Source organism: Podarcis bocagei (genome assembly GCF_964188305.1).
Source record: "Podarcis bocagei genome assembly, chromosome: 16".
Classification (NCBI taxonomy): domain Eukaryota; kingdom Metazoa; phylum Chordata; class Lepidosauria; order Squamata; family Lacertidae; genus Podarcis; species Podarcis bocagei.
In genome coordinates, this window is record NC_138142.1 from 10,366,163 (window position 1) to 10,393,536 (window position 27,374).

A 27,374-nucleotide genomic window follows, 5' to 3' on the forward strand; every position below is an offset into this window, starting at 1 on the left:
AGATCTCAGCACCTCCTGAAGGCGTCGGCTGCTATCGTGAAGCAAATTTAGCACCCTTGGATTCAGCTGACAGTCCCATTTCCAGACTATCCTAATTAACCAGGTGTGTCAGGAGTGCGTGCAGGAGCCAGGCCTTGTGACCACCAGGGTTTTGCAGGACTGGGGCCTTCCTAAGTTTGTTCTGAAGAGGCAAGGCATGGCCACACAGGTGAGGCCAATTGGTAACCCACAGCACCTGGTAGCAAGAGCCGGGAAGGGATATAAGGTCAGCATTTCCCTTTGGCTCGTTGCCACAGCAACACGCTTCCTGCCTTTGGCTTCTTGTTTCCTGATCCTCCGACCCTTGACTTCATGACTCCTTGCTTCATGATCCTTGGACCCTTGTTTTCGTGACTCCCTGCTTCCTGACCCTTGGACCCTTGGCTTCTTGACTCCCAGCTCTCTGACCCTCAGACTCTTGGCTTCTGGACTCCTGGCTTCTGGACTCTCATTCCTGTTCCCACCCTGCCATCTTGCCCCCGGTCCCAACATCCCCAGCCGGGACTTTGATCGCCCGTGTCTTGGCTCACATGCGTACGATATTTCATCCAGCTTTTCTGGTATGGAGGGCGGGGGGGGGGGGGAGAGAAAATCAAAGCCCAGAGGGACATTCTCTGGAAGATAAAGTGTAAGGAAGAATGTTGGACTAAGATAATCCTTGGAGTTTCCTTCCAACTCTATAATTCTATGATTCTAAGACGAGATGCTTTGAGGGTGACTGTTGCTGTTATAGTTATCGCCAATTTGCCTCCAGGCTGGGTTCAATGTCATTTTGTTAATTCACAAAGGGTTGTGGTTAACTAAGATGTGCTTGGAGTACAGTAGATCCATTACAACAAATAGACCAAAGTTTCTCATGCCCACCAATTTCAAGGGTCTACTCTGAGCAGGGCTAATATTGGATGTGGCCCAAAGTACCACCTGATTCCTTATGCTCCACCTCAGTTGCTGAGAACTTCTGATGGGAAACTTGGCGGTTGCCCACATCCTTGGGGTTCAATCATCCTTTACCATGGACTGAGTTTTTAATGAAGCACTCTCTGCCCTGTGGAACTCCCTGCCAATAGAACTTGTGTCAGGGGTTCAGGAGCAGAGGCACAGGAAAGGGAGGAAACAGAGAGCGAGGGGGAGGAATCCGAAGGAAATATGAGCGATGACAGCGGCCCGAGATCTCCGAGTCTTTCCAGTGAATCGGAAGATTCACAGAAAGGGGCGCCAGTGGTCAGAGCAAGGGGGGCGCCTAGGGGGACACCCCAGGAAGAAGGGACCAGAAGAGACTCAGAGAGCAGCAGTTGGAAATCGGGACCAGATTCCCCACCAGAGCACAGTAGGGGGGAGGGGTCCCAGGTATCGGGAGCTGGCGGCTCGCCGCAAGCGGGAAGGCAGGAGTTAGGATTGGCCACACCTCCATCGGGGAGCGAGGAAACGGTCAAGAGGAAGGTCGAAGGCTGCGCGCGCGCGCCAAGTTCAAATGCACAGGAAGGCGGCACAGTAAGCATTCCGGATAGGGAGCCAGGTCCTAAAGCCCGCCGCAAAGAGGGAGCAGAGTCCGGGGGGTCGGCGTCAGAAGAGTCCAGGAAGGAAGAGACCACGGGGGGTAGAGGGACCCAGAGGAGGAAGGAAAGACGGAAGAGGTGGAGTAAGGCTAGAGTATTAAGTTGGTGTACAGGAGGGGAGACTCAGACGGAGCTTCGCCGGTCTAGCTTCTAAGACGTAGAGCTGCACGCTGCGGCTTAAAATGGAAACTGTAACTCAATAAAGACTTTTGTACAGTACTACCGGCTAGCGTGGTCCTCTGTGAGCTGGGACCTGGAAGCAGCTCTGACAACTTGATACCCCTTTTTTAAAAAAACCCTGAACAGTTCAGACAGGACCTTGGAATGTGACACTACCCCCTTTTAACCAACCTGTCTTTATTGATGTTGCTATTGTTGTTGGATGATTCTGTGTGTATGTGTGTGTGTGTGCATTGCAGATTATACATAATTCAATAAAACTAACACATCAATAAATAGTGTTATGACTTGGTGGGTGCCAGAATTCTAATCCCTATAATCCTAACAAGTGTTAAAATATAAGACAGGCTAGTTTCCTCCTGAAGTGATCTTAGGGGAGACCTGTGTGTGATGGGAGAGAAAGGGGGAGAAAGCAGGTTGGAAAGGCAAAGAAGGAAAGATGGCTGATTTCTGCTTGAATCTAAGGGAGAAGAGCCTATTGGAGTGCTAATGTGGCGAACCCTTCCATCATAGGCTCAGGCTGTATATATGTGTGTCCTCTGGGCCTCATTCTCCAAAGGAAACACGAACCCAGGGTAAGCACCTAGAACCTTGGGGGTTCCACTTGGAGATTGGGGTGGCACACAACAATATCATTAGAAACGTCAGAAAAATATAGGGCAGCCAGAACCATTTCCCCTCATCGTGTTCCTTTTGTACAAGGCAGGTTCTTGGAGGATGTGGACTAACTCTTGTTTGGCTAACAGGAAAATGGCCAACATAATTAAAAGCCAGGTGAACTTGTGTCAGCATCTTGCTAAATAGGGCTCTGCACGAAAACCTTACTTGAATCTAATTAGGTGGCTCTTTTCTGTTTCTCTCTTCCTCCCCCTCCACACCCCCGATTTACCAAAGGCCAAATTTGCTGCGGAAAATGCCACAAGCCCATCCAAGATGGATGTTGTGACAGTGACAACAGAGCACCCAGTTGGTTCAGCTGCAACAATTAAGAAAGGAACACACGCACATAATTTTGCCTGTAATATTAATGTTCAAGCTGACACCCGCAGTCCAAACCAATAACATGTACGGCTAAACTTCAGGTAATTGTTTGGTGGGTGATAAGGTCAGAATTATTTATGCATGAATGCATGAGTGACAATTCATTAATGCCGTTCCAATTTGGAAGGCACATCAGAAAGAGCTAAAATGGCATTGTGGTAGGAGGGTTATGTGGGGAGGGGGACCATCTGGGATTTAAATGATATCTGATTTTCATTAAAAAGTAAGGAATAGAAATAGAAGCATGATCAGAAGAGATTTTCTTTTAAAACCTCAAGGCACACAGAATAAAATAATCATCATCGTCTTTGAATGGTTAGGGCAAAATGCAGAGGAATGGTTTAGAATGAAAAAATAATAATAATTAAAGAAATGATTCAAAATTCAAGCCTAGAAATATGAATATATGGGCTGAAATCCCTATGGGTCCTGAGAAGATTAAAACTGTGTATTTAATACTGAGTCAAAGTTTAAAGGATTGGATGTGGCCATGACTAAAGACCTGAATTGCACAAGGTGCAGAAGAGCAGTGGCGTCACAACAGTGGGGGGGGGCAGGGGTGGTGGTCGCCCCCAGGCACCATGTCTGGGGGGGGGTGACAAGAAGGCACCCCGCGGGGCTCGTGGTTGCATGAGCAGCCATTGCGCAGCCGCATGTGGAGGATCCTCCGTTCGCTGCTGTAGCCGCGAGCAGAGGATCCAGGCGCCGGCGGCAAACCGCTATGTATAGTTCATGTGCAGCGTCGAACACATGTGCTGTACATAATGATGGCGCACATGCGCTGTACATAGCAGTTTGCCGCTGGCGCCGCTCGAGCGCCGTACGGACAGCGGTGGGATCCCTCTGTTGCCACTACAACTGCGAACGGAGGATTCTCTGTTCATGGCTGCAGCTGCAAGCAGAGGATCCCAGTACTGTCCGTATGGCGCTGGAGCGGCGCCACCGGCAAACCGCTATGTACAGTGCATGTGTGGCATCGCTATGTAGGGTGCATGCATCTTACGTAGCGACGCCACACATGCGCCCTGTGTAGTGACGTCCCGCCCCGGGTGTCATGATGCCTTCGTTTGCCCCTGCAGAAGACAGATGAATTGATAGCCTTGGGGTTGGTGGGATACGGGAGGAGGTGAATGCATAGTACCATAGAGTTGGGAAGGTCCTGGTAGGCCACCCAGCGCAACTTCCTGCTCAGTGCAGAAAAACCAGAGTTAGCACCCCCAACAGGTGGCTGTCCAACCTCTGCTATAAGACATAGATTCCACCACCCTTCTAGGCAGTGGAGGCTGGTCCATTCAGGGAGATGGAGTGCTGCGTTACCAAACTCAGTCTACCCCTCAGCTGGAGCCCCACATGCCTTAAAAAGAAAATGTGTATAAAATCCATGAAGGCATGTTAATTGTGAGCTGGAAGTACAAAGTGTATGTGTGTAAGTTGTTGGCAGAGGAATAGCTGAAATGTTTTGACTGCACATGGAAACAGCACAACTATGCATCCCATTAGCATTTTCTTTGCACAGAAAATGTGTCATACAGTTCCTGTAACATAAAAATCCATTTAAAATATCAAATGGTTGTTGGGGTTTTTTTTTGCTTGCTTCTTTTTTTTTGCAAGAGACGAACTGAAAGCCATTGTGGTGGAATTAATAACACAGGCATACACACAGTTTTATTGTGGTCAACAGACCCAAAATACACAGTACAACAATAGTATATGGAATTATTAAGGTGTAGGATATATTCTCTGGACACCTGGGTTCAAATCTCTGCAGAACTATGAGGCTCAAGCTGATGCATAGCATCTCAATAGGCTTGAAGAAAGAATGCCCGATGCCCAGGGCTGGCATCAAGGGCTGGCATGCTTGTGTATCTGCTGAGGACCCGCTACTCAGTGTGGGGTCCACTGACAAGAGCTCTTTAGATTTGCTGCAATGAGGGGGAAGATTCACTGAGGGTGGGGTCACAGAGGGTCTCTTGTCAAAGCGCCCTCCAAAACTTGGAAGCAATACTGACTACACCTCTCCATCCTGTCCCCGGACCCCTGGTGCTTAGAAACACAGGAAGGGATGTAGGAAGTGACCTCATACTGAATCAGAACATTGGGTCCGTCTAGCTCAATATTGCCTACTCGAACTGGCATTGATTCTCCATCTGTGCAACTTGTGCAAAGGATGGCAACCAAGATGATCAAGGATCTGGAAACTAAGCTTTATGAGGAGCGCTTGAAGGAGCTGGGTATGTTTAGCCTGGAAAAGAGGAGGCTGAGAGGAGAAATGATAGCCATCTTCAAATACAGTGATACCTCGGGTTACAGACGCTTCAGGTTACAGACTCGGCTAACCCAGAAATAGTACCTTGGGTTAAGAACTTTGCTTCAGGATGAGAACAGAAATCACACAGCGGCAGTAGGAGGCCCCATTAGCTAAAGTGGTACCCCAGGTTAAGAACAGTTTCAGGTTAAGAACGGAACTCCAGAACAAATTAACCCGAGGTACCACTGTATCTTAAAGGTTGTCACATGGAAGAGGGAACAAGTTTGTTTTCTCCTGCTCCGGTGGGTAGGACTTGAACCAATGGCTTCAAGTTGCAAGAAGGGAAATTCAGGCTAAACATACAGAAAAAACTTTCTGACAGTAAGAATTGTTTTACAGTGGAATGGTCTCCCTTGCGATGTTATGGGTTCTCTGTCCTTGGAGGTTTTTAAGCAGAGATTGGATGGTCATCTGCCAGAGATGTTTTAGCTGAGATTCCTGCATTTCAGGGGGTTGGACTAGATAAGCCTTGGGGTCCCTTCTAACTATAATTCCATGATTCTATGATTCTAGAGTTTCAGACAATGAGTCTTTCTCAGCCCTACCTGGAGACACCAGGGAATGAATCTGGGACTTTCTGCATGCAAAACAGATATTCTTCCACTGAAATGTATCTCATCCGTAATCTAGTTGTACTTACAGATGGGCAAATATGTCAGTTATGTTCACTCTCAGGTTAATATTTCTCAAGTCTTCCATTCACTTCTCCACATTTCCACACAGGTTTGTAATGTCTTTTTAAAAAGCCCTCATGAAAACTCACCAGCGTTTTAGTGAGAACTTATCCTAGTATACTGTCAGGCTTTGGGGAATCAGCTCCCTCCCACAGGGCAGCCCAGAATTTCAACTTTCTTGGGCACATGAAACTAACCACAATTACCTTGCATTTCTGCTTAACCCTCAAGAAAGAGGGGCATTTTTGCTGGCCAGGTTTAATTCAAATCCATCCAACCTCCTTTGGGGAAGGTTCTCAGGCAGGGTGGAAGGAGAAAGAACTTGCCCGTGTGAAGACCATCTGGTGGAAACCCTTACACATAAGGTTCTTAATTATAAACTATATGCTGATCTCCATCAGCAATTTCTAGATCAACTCTGCATCCCCAAATGGAAACCAGAGTTGGAGGTCATACATTTTCTATTACTGGGGAATGATCAGGAGCTCACCAAGTTAGTGGCTAAATATCTCTATTTGGTTTTTTGTCGTCGAAATACACTGCAGACGTCTGATCTTCCTGGAGACCTAGAGATGTGACGATAGACTGTTCTGCCTCCTTTCTTTTAGCAAATGTTTTGGGCCACTGGGGAAGTGGTAATTTTGCATTGATTTGTTTTGGATGTTTGTATGTGGTGCCAATAAAAGGTTTGATGATGATGATATAAACATATCCCCCTAATCACCCCTAATAATTTGCATTTTTATGTCTTGCTACCACTCAGCAGAGATTGGGGTTTGGCGGGCCACTTCTTTAACATAACAGTAAGGGTGTTCCCCCCTCATAACATGAGAACTCGTGGGCATTCAATGAAGCTGAATGTTGGAGGATTCAGGGCAGAGAAAAGAAAAATAATTAAACTGTAGAAAGAGGATTGGACAAACTCATGGAGGATAAAGCTATCAACAGCTACTAGCCACAATAGCTGAGCTCTGCCTCCATGCAAAGTTCGGAGGCATGCAAATTGCAAAGGACAGCTGTGCTTCGGTTCACGTATCGGTTCAAGAAGTATGAATTGGGCAGTTTCTCCTTAAAATGCAAACAAAATCAAATTTGCCACGGAAGAAATGTAATAACATATGATCTCATCTACCTGGGAGGACATGCCGTGACACGGGTAGAGAATGGCTTTGTCATCGTCTTCTGCACCCTGGTCCAAACAGAAGCCACTGGCTTTGCTGTTGCGAACCTGAAATCAACATCAGGGTAGGAGGGAGGGGAAAAGAGAAATTTAACCAATATTGTGATGTTCTGATGGATGCCTTATATGATCCTAGCTCTGGGACGGGGAACTTCCAGGTGATGATGGATTCCAACACTCACCAACCCCGGCCAGAATAGGGTGATGGGAGTTGAAGTGCAACAAAATCTGGAGCAGTGAATGCTGCATCATTTGAGCAAATGGGGTACTGGTCCACCAACCACCATGTGCCTTCAGCCAGCTCTCCCATCTGCCTTCTCACTTAAAACCAATCCAGGGGCTGGCAATGCCTGTCAGCTTCTTCTTCTTTGGTCTCAACGCTGTCCTTCTATTCTAGAACAGAACAAGGAGGAGCATGGGGCTAGAACTACCATTAGTTAGCTCCACATCTCATGGGTTCTGGCTCCACCTACTGTTGAGCTCCCAGCCTTCTACCTTACCAGTCTCAGTGGTTACCAACCAAGACTTATCTGGAGGGTACCATATAGGTTGGCCTTGGTGTAGAGGAATTCTCTAACCCAAAGCCTTAGTGGAGGGCAGGGGGCAGGTCCTGGTTCGAACTCCTACATCTCCCAGCTGTCTTATATGTTCTCACAAATCTCCACAAAAAGCTTGCAATACCTTGAGAAGCAGAGTTTCAGACAAGGGACATTCCTATCCTTGGCTGGGGATGTCAGGGGTTGAACCTAGAACCTTCTGAGTGCAAGACAGATGTTCTACCACTGAGCCACAGCCCTTCCCTGTTCTGGAGCAGCTTAAACTTGTTTTTAAGCAAAGTACCGTAAATAGGATGCTAACCACCAGGGAGTTTCCCTGAAGGAAGAAAAACACACTCATTCACTTCTCCTGACACCCCATTAATCCTTCTTTTGTGTATCAGTTAGGGGCTGCGTAGCCAACTTGTTCTTTTGCGAAAGCAGACAGGAATTGTCCTTACAGGCAGAACACACACACACATTCTGATGACTTGGACTAGACATTTATTTGCGGAGTACGGCATGAAAGATGATGAATTAGGAATACGCATCATAAACAGCCCAGTCCCAATCCCGCTCTGAATAACCCTGATGAGAAATCTGGATCCCATTTATTGGATGAAATACATCACACTTCCTGATTGCCACCTAAAGATAAGCACGCACATCCCGCTACAGAAGAACGTCAGAAGAGACTTGTTGGGTCAGACCAAGGATTCATCTGGTCCAGTATCTTGCTTGCCATCATGGACAACCACATGCTTCTAGGAACCCCACAAGCAGAGCCTAAAGGACACTTGCCTTTGATGTAGTGATGGGCACAAACTCAGAACTTGCTCCCACAAAAGGCAGGGATGGCCACCAACTTGGATGGCTTTAAAAGGGGACTAGACGCATATGTGACTGTCTACTAGTCACCACAGCGCTGAGAGACCCCTGTTCCCCCTCACAGGGCTACAGTTCCCAGAGTGGTTTTACAATCAATCCCTCTTCTCAGGGAACTTTGGGAATTGTTGCTCTGGGAGTTGGCTAGAGGGTCTCTCAACAACCTTAACGAACTATGCTTCCCAGAAGGCTTTGTGAAGAAGCCACGGCTATTTAAAGTGGTACAATACTTCTTCAAATGTACAGTGCAGGCGGGGTCTATGTTCAGCTATGGAGAGGTACCCTGACATCAAGCAATAAGTGGCACCCGCCCTGTGGAATGCCCTCCCACCAAATGTCAAAGAGAACAACAACTTCCAGACTTTTGAAGATATCTGAAGGCAGCGCTGTTTAGGGAAGCTTTTAATGTTTAACAGACCACTGTATTTTAATACTTTGTTGGAAGCCTCCCAGAGTGGCTGGAGAAACCCAGCCAGATGGGTGGGGTATAAATAAATTATTATTATTATTATTATTATTATTATTATTATTATTATTATTACTACTACTACTACTACTACTGTGGAAATCGGAGTACTGGGGGGGGGCGAGGGTCTCCTAACCAGTTTCCTCACCTTAAAAAAACTTTTTCTGGGGAAAGCCATGGCTGTGAGCATCGTTGAAGCTTTCCACCCCCTTCTGCTCTGAGCCACAATATAAATATTGTCTGACAGCACAGCATGCCACAAGGCCACCCAACCTGCCTTCCCAAGCTGCTGCCAATTAAAGAATGCCAACTGTTAAGCGGTAGCAGAGTCAGTTTACGACAAGCGTGATACCCAGGTATAAGGCGACGACAGGCATTTTACAACTCATCCTTTAAAAAAAAAAAGGGACTTCAGTTGGTAGGAAATATATTTTTACAACCCTTTCAATATGTTTTATGTCCACCTCAACATATTTAGTTCCTTCAGCCTCTGGAGTCTCAGTCTGGAGACTGGAGATTGTCAAATAAGCCACAAAGCTGTGGCCCAGCAATGGGAAATTCATTCATAATTTCTTCTGAAATCACACTACCTGTGATTTAGTCCAAACCAGTACAGTGGTGCCCCACAAGACGAATGCCTCGCAAGACAGAAAACTCGCTAGACGAAAGAGTTTTCCGTTTTGGAGGTGCTTCGCAAAACGAATCTCCTATGGGCTTGCTTCGCAAGACAACAATGTCTTGCGAGTTCCTGCTGGTTTTCCCCCCCTTTCCCCCCTTTTTCTAAGCCGCTAAGCCGCTTATCAGCTGATCCGATCAGCAGATTAGCCTCTAAAAGCAGCTAAAAGCTGCTAATAGCGCTAATAGCGCTAAGCCGCTTATCAGCTGATCCGATCAGCAGATAAGCCGCTAATAGCGCTAAGCCGCTTATCAGCTGATCCGATCAGCAGATAAGCCACTAATAGCGCTAATAGCGCTAAGCCGCTTATCAGCTGATCCGATCAGCAGATAAGCCGCTAAAAGCCTCTAAAAGCCTCTAATAGCGCTAATAGCACTAATCCGCTAATCCTTCAATGGGCTTGCTTCACAAGACGGAAAAAACCGCTAGACGAAGAGAATCACAGAACGGATTCTTTTCGTCTTGCGAGGCACCACTGTACATAGATTTCATAGAATTGGAAGGGGGCCACAAGGGTCATCTAATCTAACCCCCTGTGACACAGGAATCTTTCACCCAATATGGCGCTTGAACCCACAATGCTGAGATGAAGAGTCTCATTCTCTACCGACTGAGCTACTTAGGGGTTGAACATCTCTGATTCAAATCTGACACAAGCTCATGAGCCTGCCTTAAGGAAACAATTTCAATCTCTGCCTTGCTACCCTGTTCCACCTGCAATATGGGATTTGAAATATTGTCCTACTTACATCCCTGCTCAGCTTTTTAAACGCTCTTTCCTCCCCTCCTGGGAGGCGTGATCCCTGGTTCTTTCTTGTTAGGTACTGCAAGGTTCTCAGGTAGGCCCCTTCAGGGGTGGAGGAAGGGGGGAAGGTGGGGGCAGGTCGCCCCGGGTGTCACCACTGAGGAGGGTGACACAATAGTGGGTAGCACTCACCGCAACAGCGTGCCCGAGCCACATGTCCCTCCTTGGAGTGACGCGGTGGCTTGGGTGCCCACAGCATAGCTGTCAACCGTCCCTTATTTGGCGGGAAAGTCCCTTATCCCAGCGCTGTGTTCCGCTGCTGTCCCTTATTGATGATGTCCCTTAAATTTCCTGGGTTTCAAAGGAAGCAGCTCCTCTCCCTCCCTCCCTGCCGGCCAGGGAGGAGGGAGGCTCCAACTGTGTTGCTTGGCTGCGTTGCTCACCCAATAAGGAGTCTAAGAACGACTGGGAGGTGGAACTTGCATGCCTTGTGCTGATCAAATCGGCTGCGTTGCCTGGGGACTCACCTTTGCTCAGCGCTTCCCAGCGGAGAGGGGATGGTGGTTTCCCTTGCTGCATCCCCTTTGCCGGGTTGCTGCGCTGTGGGAACCACTGCTTGAGGCTTCGTTTGGCTGCTGGCTGGGCTTTCTGCCTTTGGCTCGGAGGGGCTCAGAAGCTGAACATACCTGTGCTCTGAAAATCCCTTATTTTCAAATCTATAAGTTGACAGCTATGGCCCACAGGCTCCATGCTGCCCCAAAAGGTCTGCCCTCTGCTTCCCCCTCAGCTGTAGGGCAGCTGTGTGGGAAGAGGCAGGCAGGCTCCTTGAAGGCCCTGCAGAACATCCTGCCCTGGCTTGCCCTGCCCTATGGGTGGCTGGCCCTGCCCCTGGGCACAGGGCACAAACACCGCCCCAGGCACCTGATCGGCTTGCTCCACCACTGGGCCCCTTAAGGACCTCTTTTGCCTATGAAGAGGCTTAGAGGAAGATACCTGAGAGCCTTGCGTAGAGAAAGAGCGGGCAGCATTTTTCATACTCCGAAAAGAAGGATTGATTGCTAAACCACTCTAAAAATTATGAGAGGAACAGGATTCTTTCGGGGAAACCCATGGCTATTTAAAGTGATACAATGCAGATTTAAATGTTTAGTGCAGATGGGGCCTAACGTAGCAAAGACTCTCCTCCACGAAGGGGAGGGGAGGGGTTGTGGTCGGGGCTCGAGCTCCGGCTAGCAGGGGGCGTGGCCCCCTGCTGCCCACTCACCTGGCTGGCGCTCACGCCCCCCCGGTGGCCATCCAACCGGGGGCCACGGTGGGGGCGTGTCCAGCAGCATTTTGCTGCAGCGCCAGCCTTCGCCCGGCCTCATTCTTCCTGCCTTCGCCCCTCACGAGGACTCAGGACTGCTGCTGCAGGAAGCCAGGGAAGTATTTGCTGCTTCTTTTGTCGGTTTGCGGTTTAGGTCCCGTTCCTTTTAAACTTTCCCTTGACCCAGTCGAACTTTGCGGCTTGCGTTCTTTAATTTTCTGAGGGCTTATCGGGCTCTTTTCCCCTGCTCGGGCAACAGCCCACGTGGACCGCCTAACAGCTGACGGGCTCTCAGCCGCTTAACAGCTGACGAGCGCATCGTTCCCTTGGGGGGGGGTTTCTATTTCCTTTTCAGACTTCCGCGTTGGTTTTGAACTAGCTTGTGGGCTTTTCGGGGTGTGTTTCTGAGGTTGGGGCTGCTTTTCTCGCTTGCCCTCGCCTCGTGCGTGCAGCTCAGGACGACATCGCTGCCCCCCCCCTAAAGCGGGTCTGCTTTGCCCCGGCCTTTCCAAACCTTCCCCGTTTGCCATCCCTTGCCCTCAGAGCCGAAAAAGGGTGTTTTTCGAGGCAGCACCACGTGGTCGCTGCCTCTCTGCAGCCGCTGGTCGGGTTCAGCCGCTCAACAGCTGACGGGCGCATCGCGCGCGCTTAAGGCACCGGGGCTTGCGTTGGCTTGCCCTGCCCTATGGGTGGCTGGCCCTGCCCCTGGGCACAGGGCACAAACACCGCCCCAGGCACCTGATCGGCTTGCTCCACCACTGGGCCCCTTAAGGACCTCTTTTGCCTATGAAGAGGCTTAGAGGAAGATACCTGAGAGCCTTGCGTAGAGAAAGAGCGGGCAGCATTTTTCATACTCCGAAAAGAAGGATTGATTGCTAAACCACTCTAAAAATTATGAGAGGAACAGGATTCTTTCGGGGAAACCCATGGCTATTTAAAGTGATACAATGCAGATTTAAATGTTTAGTGCAGATGGGGCCTAACGTAGCAAACCATGTTATGCAACCCATCAACTTTAGTAGCCATTGGCGACTTGGTGGAACACTCTGTCACAAGAAACCAGGGCCCTGCGGGACTTGACATCTTTCTGCAGGGCCTGCAAGACAGAGCTGTTCTACCTGGCCTTTGGTTTGGACTCAGTCTGACCCTTATGTTTCCCTCCCCTTATGGTTTAGATCTATGGGCTACTATTAAAATGAGGCTGCATTTTAAATTATATTTTAACTTGTATTTTAAATTGGGATTTTTTTATTGTAATTTTACTGGTGTTAGCCACCCTGAGCCTGGCTCTGGCCAGGGAGGGCAGGGTATAAATAATTATCGTTATTATTGTTATTATTATGCATGGGACTAGTAAGGAGGAAGGGGACACACATACAGGCACCTGCCCAAATCAAGTCCTGGCTGAGAGCCCTGAAAAGGCAAAACCTAATGTGACACCCCAGAGGACAGGATCACACTTCAAAAAGACCTTGACAGATTAGAGAACTGGGCCAAAACAAACAAGATGAACTTTAACAGGGAGAAATGTAAAGTATTGCACTTGGGCAAAAAAAATGAGAGGCACAAATACAAGATGGGTGACACCTGGCTTGAGAGCAGTACATGTGAAAAGGATCTAGGAGTCTTGGTTGACCACAAACTTGACATGAGCCAACAGTGTGACGCGGCAGCTAAAAAAGCCAATGCAATTCTGGGCTGCATCAATAGGAGTATAGCATCTAGATCAAGGGAAGTAATAGTGCCACTGTATTCTGCTCTGGTCAGACCTCACCTGGAGTACTGTGTCCAGTTCTGGGCACCACAGTTCAAGAAGGACACTGACAAACTGGAACGTGTCCAGAGGAGGGCAACCAAAATGGTCAAAGGCCTGGAAACGATGCCTTATGAGGAACGGCTAAGGGAGCTGGGCATGTTTAGCCTGGAGAAGAGGAGGTTAAGGGGTGATATGATTGTTTCCTGCTTGGCAGGGGGTTGGACTCGATGGCCCTTGTGGTCTCTTCCAACTCTATGATTCTATGATTCTATGATAGCCATGTTCAAATATATAAAAGGATGTCACATAGAGGAGGGAGAAAGGTTGTTTTCTGCAGCTCCAGAGAAGCGGACACGGAGCAATGGATCCAAACTACAAGAAAGAAGATTCCACCTAAACATTAGGAAGAACTTCCTGACAGTAAGAGCTGTTCGACAGTGGAATTTGCTGCCAAGGAGTGTGGTGGAGTCTCCTTCTTTGGAGGTCTTTAAGCAGAGGCTTGACAACCATATGTCAGGAGTGCTCTGATGGTGTTTCCTGCTTGGCAAGGGGTTGGACTTGATGGCCCTTGTGGTCTCTTCCAACTCTACATATGATTCTATGATTCTCCAGATCTTAGATGAGCTTCACTGCTGAAACAACATCTGTCTTTGGTCCACATTCCAGTACAAAAGCCCTCCTGAACTGGGGAAATGGAACAGTAATGCAGAGGTGTGGCAGACATTTAGCACCATACATTACCTCCCCGTAAGTGATGGTATTGTTGTAAATTCTCATCTCAGGATAGACATTCTCCAAGTACCACTTAAAACTTCGGCACTGAAGACGTTGCCGCAGCGCAATTCTTTCGGAAACATCCCCAAAGTCAACTCCGGGGTTCTGCAAAACAAAAAAACCCACAGGCCAACAGGAGCGTATAAACACAGAAATCCTATTAGGTCATTTTCCAGTCAATTTCATTATTTGAAAAATGCTCATTGTTCATTTTGTTTACAAGAGGATTTCTCCCTGTCTCTCTCTCTCTCAAACTCCCCCCCCTCTTGCCGTGTAAGTAGCTACTCAGTCTACAACTGTCCTTGAGAACAGGGAATAAATATTAATGAACCTTTGGTAACAGAAAGGAAGATGATCAGAAGTGGGGGTGGAGAAGGAGAATGTCAAAGTTTGGCTACCACAGTATTCAATTTACTGTCTGCAGTCAAGAAACAAGCAGGCAAAGCTGTACAGAATTAGGTGAAGGAAAGATGCCAGCTTGTTAAAAGAATGCCTTGTAAACAGATTTGTACTGAGTTTAAAATACGCATGTATATACCTGCATATGTTTGCTCCAGTAAGCATATGGCGTTCCCATGTGAGATCATGCTCCCTCAATTCATTTCAGGGGAGAGAGCCACTCTTTTTGACCTGTATGCATCGTGATAACCCCTCCATTGCAATGAATGGGGGAAATCCTGGATGAGGGGCTCTAGGGCTGGATCTACATTGCTTTGTAAAAACGCTATTAAAGGCTATTAAAAAAATTATAGTGCACAGCTCTCAATGCAATTTCCCATTGTCAGAAGGTTGCTCTGCAGCGCCCTCTGGTGTCACGTTTTTATAATGCATTTTTAACGTTATAACCGCCCAGTGTAGATTCGCCCCAGGTGTGTCTTGAAGGTTCTGCACATTGAATCATGAAGCATCACAAAGGGGAAAGGAGATACTTGGGAAGGAGGGTTTCAGCCCTTCCTAGTCCAATATCTCCATTTGCCCCATTATTTATTTGTTGTTGTTGTTGTTGTGCCATTAATAATTAATTAATTAAATTTGTATACTGCCCTATACCCTATACCTGTAGATCTCAGGTTGCTTCACAACATAAAATCACAATATAAGAAACAGAAAAATACATAATATGTCCTCTATCATAAGGTCTTTGGGCAGGTTACAGCAATTTAAAAAGTTCAGTATTAAAAACAGCGTAAAACAAATTACAGTCAAAGCAATAGAGTGGAGCCTGAAAAAATATATCTATCTCAGGTGTCACAGGAAGAGGAGTCCCACAACCTAGGAACATCCACAGAGAATGTCCTTTTCTAGGCCACCCCCTCACAAGCTTCTGAGGGAGGTGAAACTACCAAGTGGTAGTGTGGAAGGAAAGACCACCCTCTGGTTTTTCACATATCTGAGGCCAAAGTATTGCTCACTCTTTTTCCAAATCACCGATAACCTCCATGCCTCAATTCACCCCCTGCTTGAGGACCAATGGATAGTTGAACGATTTTAAAGTATTTGAGACTTGTTTTTCACTTGTTTATGGGTTTCTTTAGGTTGTTATTGATGGTGTTTGTTGTAATTTGTTTCAGTATCTCTATTGTGCCTTATGTCACTTTGAATAATTTCCACTAATAATAATGTGCTTTAATTTTGTATTTTTATGCTGTGAACTGCCCTTCGGATGAAGGACTACACAATCAATCAATCAATCAATCAATCAATCAATCAAGCTGTCTCCCATTCCCTCATATTTTTCAGTTTTCTTTTCGAGCTGATCCTCAACACATTTGGCTGCTGAACATAGTAATAAAGTAACTACGCTAGTAGGACTGCAAGAAGTTCTGTAAGGAGGACTTTGTGAAATATTGCAAGAAAGACTTTGAAAAGAATTATTAGTTAAGGACAATTAAAAGTAATAGAGAAATTAAGAAATGCAGAACAAGTGATAAAGAACGGGAAATCTTCAGAGGTTGTTGACAGAAGTCTAAAAATATTGTATAATATAAGAAGTTATGTTAAATGATTGTTGGAATTTATATGCTAAAAAGTTAATATTTGTGTGTGTGTGTGTGTGTGTGTGTGTGTGTGTGTGAACATAGTATTAAAGACTTGGGGTATTTTTTTGTACTTTAGGGTCCCCCAAGTACGCTGATACAGAACCTGCCTCTTGTTTTTCACTGTCCCCATTTTGGCTATTTTTTGTCAGCGCTCAGCACCTGAATTCAATATTAGAGGGAGTGATAGACGGATCAATAGACAATTTAAAAGCCACTGTGAATCCACCGTTGCAAAGCAGTTGTGTTCCAAAGGAAAGGAAATGGTGGTTATTTTTGTGATGTTTAAAAACCATTTTCTTTTCTGGAAGGCTGGTTTATGTCTGATAAAGCAATGTGCTTTTATTTTTCTTTCCCTAAAGGCCTGCTTTATAGCTCATTGGAGAAAATGATCATATGAAAGTAATGGAAGAGAAGCAAAGACCGAAGGTTTTCATCACACTTAAGTGCTTGCCGCAAGGGCCATTTGTAAACATCTCAAGCCTCGTTTTGGTGCAAACCTTGCCTTGGCACCTGTATGCTGAATCAGACAGGACAACGGAGGGAAAATGATTTTGCCATCACAAGAGAAAGAAGACTCACGATAAAAAAAATGTTATGGGTAAACAGATTATATTTATTAAAAGATAACAGACATGGGGATTGGCAAATTAACCAAGTAATACACACCTGGGCAGGTGAATAGCAATAAAGGGAATAGGAATTCAATCTGTCCCATCTACTGGGCAAGTTTACAGACACACACTGTAAATAGCAAGATTTGTTTAGATTCCTGCCATTGGTATGACTCAGACATGCACAGCGTGGCTCCATTGGCCAACCTTCACCCCAATGTGCATGGCCAACCCAACCCAAATTGCCTCATATATTAACACAGGTCTTACTTAAACCTGTTCACCTGCCCGGAGAAAATGTCAATTGAGCCAGATTAAGGAAAGCCACTTCCGCCCTTCGGAGGAGGTGGAGTTGCGGGCTTCACGGCCCCACCATACGTGCAGCGGCCCTGCGTGATTGGGAGGATTCCTGGTCGTGTCGTCCCCTGGCCAGCCAATCGGCTGGATCTGGGGGCGTGGCCTGCCCTATTTAAGGCAGGACGCAGCAGGGGATCTCCCTCTTTCCCCGCCTGCCAGCTGTTCCTGCTTTTCCCAACCTACCGCCCTATAAGGTTTTCTTTTCCTTGACCTTGTTATGGACCTTGGTTGGTTGCCGTTGAGGGGCCTGGTAGGAATTTTTCCAGTTGGCAAATTGGCACCAGCCACTTGGTTTTTGCCTACCTCATAGCAAATCGTCACAACTTTCTTGGTATTGGTGGTTAGGCATTGGTATTGTTCTGTGGATGGAAGAGGGGAGGAAGCGCCATCACCTGCCCTGCATATTGAAGGGTAGTCCGATAAAGGATTCCGGGGGGTGGGGTGGGGTGGCCCTGTCCGAAGCCTAGGGAGGTGAGGGCCTAAGGCACGCCCCCTATCAGTGACCCCGAGGGAGTTCCTAGTTGATGGGCATCAGCAGGACTCCCCCTATTGGTGGTTAACCCTTCCTGGACTTCAAGCGGATGGGCTGAAGTTGGATATAGTCTGTTAGAACCAATGCCTAAGCCAATACTGCTCATCACCTGTAACCGATAAAGTCGTGGCCTTATTTAGCCCATTAACCTGCATTGTGTCATGTGTCATTATTTCCACTGGGGGGGGGGGGAGACTCGCCACGCAATGGCCCTCCGGTCACACAGGTGACGTCCAACAGTGTGGAGAAGACAAAAAAGAGGAGACCCAAAACCAACCAATGACTCCCTCAAAGACTCCTACTCAGTCCCCAAAGAAAGGGTCACTAGCAATGCCCACACTGCAAAGAGAAGGGTGGTGGGTGCCAACAGAAGAAGAGGGAAGAGTGTGGGGCAGAGCTAGCTTCAGTCTCTGCCTATTGGGCAAAACTGCCCACATGCTCAACCACATTCCTTCCCTGGCTAAACCATCTCTCCCCTTCTCCTGGGGAAGGAGGGTGTGGTAAATCATCACTCCCTTTATGGGGGGATGGCATTATGAGCATGTGCAGAGTTCCTTTTCTTCATAAGAGCCACTTCACATTTTACCTGACACTCCAGATACACCAAATGTTCCACACTGCCGCAGGTTTCCTTGGACTGTACATCAATGGCAATTAAAGGGCAACAGATGCAAGGATGCTCTTCAGAGAAGACTGAATATTCTCAGGTCCCTCATCAAACTACAACTTCCAGGTTGTGTGTGTGTGTACCAACAACCATCAACAACTCTGCAATGTTTCTTTGAGAGCCTTCTCAGCCTGCCCTTACCGTCATTGGTATGTTCCACGCCATGTAAACATGCGACTTGAAGTCATCCATCCAGACTTCAGCAGCACGCAGTGCGTTGCGCTTTGCATAGTAGTCAATGTCGTTGTTGTAAGGTTTCTTGGTGCGCTCGATGTGGGCGACTCGGGAGCAAGGCAGCACCTCCATGCTTCCGCCACACTGCCAGACCTGTGACAATGCAAAGAACAAAGGGAGGGAGGAATGAACTAAGGCAGCAAGACGGGAGCTGGCGAAGCGGCGTGGTGAAGGCAGTGGAATCTCAGCCAGGGTTTCAAATGTGGGGCTCCAGACCCTTGGCAACCACCCCAGTTCATATCTGATTCCCAGCAATATCCCTTCTCACCAGAATACATGCCTCATTAGTTCTCCTTTGCACCTCGAGTGATTTTGCCTGGCTGGATTGTGCCCTTGAACTCTGATAATACAGGCAAGCCTGATGATGATGATAATAATAATAGTAATAATAATAATAATAATAGTAATACTATATTTATACCCTGCCTATCTGGGGCTAGGTTTCCCCAGCCACTCTGGGTGGCTCCCAACAGAATATTAAAAAACATGATAAAACATCAGACATTAAAAACTTCCCTAAACAGGGCTACCTTCAGGTGTCTTCTAAAAGTCAGATAGTTGTTTATTTCTTTGACATCTTGTGGGAGGGCATTCCACAGGGTGGGCGCCACCACCGAGAAGGCCCTGCATGGGGGTTTGTGTTCTGGGTCATAGTGCGCTTGCATGAAATCGCATATAATTGAAAGTTCTGTCCCCACCCCTTTGAGTGATGTCTTTTATGACATTTCCGGGTCACTTCCGGGTTCGATCCTATGCGCGTGATTGCACACATATCAGTTGTGCCTAAAACAGAGATTGCCTGTAAATCTTGCTTGTCTGGATGGAGGATAGAGAGGGGTTTCTGAATGTGTGTAGGAACTAACCTGGTCTACAAAGGAAAAACTCATTGCTTTACCAACTTTCACCCTTGGCTAGTGGTGGCAAGTGGCTCCCAGGAGCTGAAAAGTGTTCCCTTGCCCTGTCTCACCGTATATGAAATGAGAGCCAGTGTGACGATAGTAGTTAAGAGGGATAGTCTTTTGCAAGCTGGGTTCCAATCCACACTCCACACAACGTTTCCTGGTTGTGTTCTGCGGAACAGGTTGTGGGCACATAACTGCAGCATCCTCAGGATACATCCTTTCATGCTCTTGCCAACTGTGGGAAGCCAAGTCAGGAGGACCCAATACAGCCCCACAGACCTTTCAAACTGGCACTCAGAACAGCGGCAGAGTGTATGCTGAAATTGTATCATTAAAATGTCTGCTCTAAAGGCAAAACAGACCACAATTTCAGAAATGTAAGGGGAAACTGTCTCCTAATAAGAAGTTAATCAAGTGTTCAATCGATCCGTCAGCTGAGTGATTTAAATCTTTGAACAAGGCTGCTCTTAAGTCCTCATAAACTGGGCAAACAAGTTATCAGTGGAGTAAATCCTCAGGCACATTTCCCCCTTCTTGGACAGACTTGCTCTTCATACAGAACATGGCCAGGGCTGTCTTAAGCATATGCGGTGCTGGGGTGCAAAGATCCACCCGGCGCCCCCCCCCCCAGTTGCCCAGTCCCAGGCGCAGAGGAGAGTGGAGCTGGCCTGCTGCCTCAGCATCTCACTGGCTTGGTTGCCCCTGAACTCGCAACACAGAGCTGTCCACAGCAGAAGAGACTTCTGTGGTGCTCCGACTGATGGACAGGCTCTTCCCCGGACTCAACTCTCGGGCCCCAGACTCTCGGCGTGGTGCCCTTGAGAGCCCGATGCCTGGGTGCCCCACACCCCTAGCATGTATGGGTAAGAGGGCCCTGAACATGGCACTAGCATCCTTCAGCTACAGCAGAGCACAATGTGGAATCACAGAGCTGCAAAAGCTTTCTTTTTCTGTTTAACTTTTTTTTTATTTAACATTTGTAATGCTGGTTACATAGTAAGGGTGAGGAGTCTGAATGGGCAATTTGGCACATCAATGGGCACATTTTGACAGGCAAGAAGAAGTATGATCAGCAGAAAAAAATCATTTAAAAAATAATTTCATACAGAAAGCGGACATTTCAAAGCATCCAAAGAGAGTCCGTGCATAACAATAACTTGTAGTATTTCCTGACTAACTGTGGATACAACCCATTTCTGATCCACCAGGATCTGTCAGGCCCACCCAAGTAAGAAGAAACAACAACAACAACAACTTGTTTAATTTCAATACCTCTTAATATCTTAAAAATGTCTTTAAGCAGTTTACAAAAAGTGAAGCAACAGCAAGCAACTTAAACAAAATATTATAAAGACACACAGTTACATATAAACATGTTACACTAATACAAAGGTACTAATATTTATAAATCAATGTCAATTCATTTTCCTTCTGACACACACTCCCCCTCAGCCTCTGGTTTCTTACTCAGGGTCCATACAAACTCTCAGTTCACCTACCAAATCGCACAACAATAATGAGTTCATGGAAGCAGCAGACATCAGCCTTAACCCACAGCTTTCCAAACTTTTCATGTTGGTGACACACTTTTTCGACATGCATCATTCAGTTTTAGTAGCAAACAAGATGGTTAAACTAGCCCCCTTCCAGCCTAGGGAGGAGCGCAGGGAGTGTTTGCACAACACATCTACAGACTGCAGCCACAACAGCATTTCACCAGGTCCCAAACTCTCCCCCTGCCAGAAACACACATCTCATTTACCAGCAAGTTCTGCAGTGTGACCAGCCACCCCCATCTCCCCCTGCATCCTTCACATCTTTGGTGACAAAGAAAAACTATTTCACAAATGGCCGAACAAAATGCTACACTGCTTTTTCAAATTTATTTTGCTAAACGATATTTATTTCCCCATTGCCATCCCCTAGCAGTTGCATTCTAAATCACCAGCCCCGCAAATTTGCATTTGATTAACGAAAAACATATTGGAGGTGGTGGTGGTGGGGACATAAATCTGGACAGACGTAGGTCCAGAATTTCTGCAGCAAAAGGAATGAGCATCGGGGTGCAGAAAGAAATGGGTTCGTTTTAATAAGCTGAATGAAAAATGTCAAAAAATAAATAAATGTCAGTGCATTGGCCATGCTCCGGGTTCCGTTACAAACTTCAGAGGAGCTGATCCAAGTTTAAATGGAGAGCTTGCTAGTGTCAGGGACCAGAAGTCAGATCACTGCCTGATGGGGGTAAGAATTTCGAACGTGAAGGGGCAGGGAACATAGGAACAGCCCCAGAAGCACTCTTATCAGATGAACCTCCAGGACCAGTGCCCTACCCCATGGGTGTAGCCAGGATTTATTTTGGGGGGGGGGTTAGGACACCCAACTGTCATCACCCTCTGTTTGGCTCTGTCTAGCAGATTTTGGAATGAAATGTCTCAACAACAGTTGTTTAAAATTACTTTCTTTTGACTCCAAGTGCTCGGAAAAATCTGTCAAAATCTTTCCACAATTTCTACTTTTAGTTAAGTATTTTTATTTATTTACTTGAAATTTTTTTTTGGGGGGGGGCAGCTGCCACCCAGTCCATGGCCCTACCCACAATTGCAGAAGCAGATTACTGGAGAAGACTGGCCCCCCTTTAAGTCAACTTGAAGCACAGGTGATGTTAATAATCAGGCTGTACCCGGTGCTACAAAAGGGCTCAGTCATCTTATTTATTATTTCATAAAATTTATATACTGCCTGATTGTAAAAAAACAAAACAAAACAAACAACAACTCCACATGGCTTACAAAAAGATAAAACAATCAAATCAAGAAAACACACACATATATACCTGAGCCTATGATGGAGGGGTTCACAGCATTAACACCACAAGAGGGCTTTGCTTTCCCCCATAGCTACAGTCTTGGATTCAAACAGAAATCAAACATTGCTCTGTCTCTCTTAGTTCCCAGCTTGCTGCTCTGTTTCTAGCTCACATCACTCCAACTCTCTGCTTTCAACTCTGGCTTTGTCTTTGCAACTACCTGTGAGTTGGGGGAGGCAGCTGTACCCATTTGTCATCTTGCACAGAGCCCATTCCTTTGTTCCCTTAATGATCAATTACCTCACCAGGAAGCTGTCCTGGCTGTTCCAATACTGAGAAAGGGGCCCAGGTGTTAGGAGGGTCTTGGCCATACCTCCTACCCCCCAACTCATAACAATATGTAGCTAGGTGCAGTAATGTCTTTCTTTATTGTAGCAAGGAAAAGCTAGGAACTGCTACAAGGGGGGAGGTTCCCCCCTTTTTTAAAGTGTGTGTGCATATATGTGTCCTTACTAGAAGAAGAAAGTGAGGTAGTAACTACAAGGAGCCTCTTCAAGCACAGCTGCCTGTAGCAGCTGTTGAAATGGAGAAGTCAGTACAGGCACATTGAGCCTTCATTACCCTTTCTTCATTAAGACAATAGCATGTGAATTATTTCTTATTTACAAATTAAGGACCATAGCTGATTTTATAAATATCCTGCCTATTTTAATTCTGTTTGCTGGAGTTCATGTTCACGTACTACTTCAAATGTTATATAAGGCAGATTTATTTCCCTCCCAAGATGGATGGTTATGCAATATGCTGAAACTGAAAAAGCACTAAAGCACTGTGTAAAAGGAAATGGTCTGACTCGCCTATAAATGCAAGAGACAAAATTGTTGTTTACTGAAGATAAATTCTCAGCAGACACCTGGCTTTGGTGGAGAGAGAAAGAAAATATGACTGCCATAGGGTGGAGAATGTTTTTCTTGTGGGACAAAGTGAGCGTTGCTTAGCAGTGGGCACAGATGTGCTCAATGATGCGACGTCTGTAGCCATTGATGTTTCTCCCCTGCTTTGCCCCATCTGCTGTCCTCCATTCAGGGCAAATATATAGATTGGTTGATGATGGGTTACAAGAATCCACCATGAGTTATGATCAATAAGGCCTGGAAAGGAAGCTTTTACTATATAAAACAGTGGGCAGAGAGATCTGAACCATTGATCTGGTCCCCAATTGGTTTTTCTTTCCTGGGGCAAAATGTCTTCTGTCGTGCAGGGTATTTGATTTGTTTTAAATATGGACAGTGCACTCCCCAGTTCAGAAGTCTCAGAGCAGAGAACAATAAAGGCCATGAAACAGTGACAGTACAGTATTTTTTTCATTTTTAAAGCTAAAAAAACCAAACAAACCAGCAGGAGAGATTTAAAGAAAATACTACTGCGGACGTCCTGGCATACTCAAAACTTAAGAGCCTTTGTTTCTGCTTTTTGTTTGGGATCATAGGAAACTGCCTTATACTGAATTCAGACAATTGGTCCACCTAGTTCAGCATTGTGAATTCTGACAAAATGTCTGAAAAAGGATGCCTATGCATGTACAGCTGTTCATTCACTGGCTTCCAACCAGATCATGTGGAGTTCAATAGCGTCCTGGAAGCCTTTATGCATACAGATGAACATTGTGGTTGGAGCTGATTCTTGAAGAGGCATCTGAATAGGCAAACATTCCTCTGAACTTTCTGATCTAATTGTTTCAATTGCTCTGTTAATTGTTTTAATAGTCATACCTTTAATGGACCTGTTTTACTGCATATTTTCATTAAGGATGTTTTTGTTGTATTGCGCATTTTAATTATATGTGGATACCTTATAATCGATTTTATACTTGCAAATGGTTTAGAAGCCATTTTGCAATGCAAGTGGTATAGAAATGAAATAATAATAATAATAATAATAATAATAATAATAATAATAATAATAATAATTAATAATTAATATAATAGGCAAGACTGATGTATGTGGCACTATTACTTCCCATAATCTGGACACTACTACTGTTTTTTAGTACCCTGGTTGCTGTAATTTAAAACTGATATTTCTCTGCCTTGTCTTTACAGATCTGTTTTCTAGATCTGTGATGTATTGTTTTGCTTTAAATCCCTCTGGTACTCTCCAGAGTGAAAGGCAGCATAGAAACTGCATAATAAAACAAATAATAAATAAAACAAGTGCAGTTGCCTTAATGTTGTTCTTCACTCAGAAGAGGAGGAAGCTACACGTGGAGCAGCCATTGGGTGATGAGTGCCACCATTCACTTCCCAGAAAATGGTGCATTTTGCCTTGGGAAAGGGTCTGAAAATTCACTTCAGATTCCTCTGAATCAATTGGCTGGCAACTATGGTCACCAATTTATCAGGACTGTTTGATAATGTATCAGATGTTGGGCTAGCTGAGGACCAAACCAGTGGGGAGAGCAATTTCTGCTGTTAACTCCCAATATAAATATTGTCCTTTTGATGTCAATAATAATAATAATAATAATAATAATAATAATAATAATAATAATTTATTTGTACCCCACCCATCTGGCTGGGTTTCCCCAGCCACTCTGGGCGGCTTCCATAAAACCAAAAATACAGTAAAATATCACAAATTAAAAACATCCCTGAACAGGGCTGCCTTAAGATGTCTTCTAAATGTCAGGTAGTTATTTATCGCTTTGACATCTGATGGGAGGGCGTTCCACAGGGCGGGCGCCACTACCGAGAAGGCCCTATGCCTGGTTCCCTGTAGCTTTGCTTCTCGCAATGAGGGAACCACCAGAAGGCCCTCGGCGCTGGACCTCAGTGTCCGGGCAGAACATTGGGGGTGGAGACGCTCCTTCAGGTATACTGGGCCAAGGCCGTTTAGGGCTTTAAAGGTCAACACCAGCACTTTGAATTGTGCTCGGAAACGTACTGGGAGCCAATGTAGGTCTTTCAAGACCGGTGTTATGTGGTCTCGGTGGCCGCCCCCAGTCACCAGTCTAGCTGCAGCATTCTGGATTAGTTGTAGTTTCCGAGTCACCTTCAAAGGTAGCCCCACGTAGAGTGCATTGCAGTAGTCCAAGCGAGAGATAACTAGAGCATGCACCACTCTGGCGAGACAGTCCGCGGGCAGGTAGGGTCTCAGCCTGTGTACCAGGTGGAGTTGGTAGACAGCTGCCCTGGTTACAGAATTGACCTGTGCCTCCATGGACAGCTGTGAGTCCAAAATGACTCCCAGGCTGCGCACCTGGTCCTTCAGGGGCACAGTTACCCTATTCAGGACCAGGGAGTCCTCCACACCAGCCCGCCCCCTGTCCCCCCAAAACAGTACTTCTGTCTTGTCAGGATTCAACTTCAATCCATTAGCCGCTATCCATCCTCCAACCGCCTCCAGGCACTCACACAGGACCTTTACCGCCTTCACTGGTTCTGATTTGAAAGAGAGGTAGAGCTGGGTATCATCTGTATATTGATGGACACCCAGTCCAAACCCCCTGATGATGGTGGTGGTGGAAACATGAGTGTTGTTGCATTACCTGAACCGTGCAGCTGCTAATTAGCCCAATCAACTTGGCAAAGCTTGACTCTTAACAGAGTTGCAGGCAGATCAAGCAACCCCCTGCTGCACACAGTCACCCCAGTGCAGGATTATAGCTTTGAGCAATACCGTTTGCAATTTATAGCATTGTGGCTCTGAAAGGTTAGCTTTGGACCATGCCTGCGAGCTTGAGATAGGATGTCTTATATTTCCACTACATGGTACTGGGTTTAATTTTCCCTGGCAGTGCATTTCCAATAGCCTAAGGAGACTTCTGCTTTGGGTTTTCTTCAAACCGAATATGCAAATTGTAGGCACAGAGCAAGAAGTGTATTGCGTTCAGAAGGGATGGACAATTCCTCTTCAGGGTTTCAGTCCACTATTTATTGGCCCCTGAAACAGAACATCCCACTCTTCTCCCTTCCCTTTCCCCATTTATCTCCTTCAGATGTCGCTCAACAGTTTGTCAAAACTATTTCTGGTTTGGCAGAAACCTACTTGTTTGTTTTTGGAGAGCTGCTGCCGGTGAGGACTTCTTTTCCCCTGGTGTCTCAAGGTAGGGCTGGGAAAACGCACAGAACCGCAGCCCGTCAGAGTCTACAGTCAGTCAATGTCAACAATACTGGGCTAGATGAACCAATAGCCTAGATCAGCCTTTCTCAGTCTTGGGTTCCCAGATGTTGCTGGACTACAACTCCCATCATACATAGTCAGCAGGGGCAGCAGTCAGGGATGTTGGGAGTGGTAGTCCAACAACACATGGGAATTCAATATCAATGTCAATGTAAATCCTGAAATCAGTTATCAATGCCAATGCTTTATGTAAAACTCTGTCTGGAACTATGTAAATTCTCTAATACTCATGGAATGTGTCAGGGAACTGTTGGCTGAGAAGGGGGGAAAGCCTGGAATGTACCGAGAGCAGCCTCCGATAATGAGCAGCTGCACTTTGTCAGAGAGGGAAGATGAGGAGGGGCTGTCAGGAAGCAATAAATCAGAGAAAGAGGAACAACTTCCAGGTCTTCACACTTTACGTAAGGGGGGAATGAAAAGGGGAGGCTTCAGGAAGTTGTTATGCTGGAGAGGAAAGAGGGAGGGGCCACTTTCGGCAACTGACACTGACTGAGTAGGACATGCTTTGAAGACCTTCGGATTGTACATAATATCATGGACTTAATAAATCTTGTAAAACTGGCTGGAGTCCAGGGCTGTTATCTCTTCTAGCACCCACCAATCATCCTGACAGAATGTGACACACCTTGACCTGTCTGACCCATTGTATCCCCACTTGGAACCTGATGTATTTCTGACATTTCTCCATCATGACCCTGATGTTTGCAGGGTAGGGGATGTCCCTCTTCTGCACACATAAATGCGCATCTTTAAAAGACTATGCATACCTTTCCCCAGCATTCCTTTTTCTTCACTTGCAGGGAGATTGAGCCTTAGTTGTGACCAATAAAGAGACAACCAAAGGCTTAAGAACTCGCTTTGCTTTTTCTGTGCCTGTCTGCCTTATCCTTTTTTCCTTTGCTCTGACAGAGGAACCTAGTAA

At 46.2% G+C, this 27,374-nt stretch overlaps 1 protein-coding gene across 2 annotated transcripts in view; it reads right to left on the bottom strand.

Annotated features, from left to right (window-relative positions):
- The window catches only part of GALNT9 (polypeptide N-acetylgalactosaminyltransferase 9), a 190,437-nt gene that overhangs the window by 12,266 nt on the left and 150,797 nt on the right, over positions 1-27,374 (bottom strand). For both annotated transcript variants that reach the window (XM_081174916.1, XM_081174917.1), the window contains 3 exons: positions 18,470-18,655; positions 14,090-14,227; positions 6,931-7,026 (listed from right to left, as the gene is read on the bottom strand). In XM_081174916.1, coding sequence (XP_081031042.1) covers positions 6,931-7,026; positions 14,090-14,227; positions 18,470-18,655 — 420 coding nt within the window. The remainder of the gene's footprint in view (positions 1-6,930; positions 7,027-14,089; positions 14,228-18,469; positions 18,656-27,374) is intronic.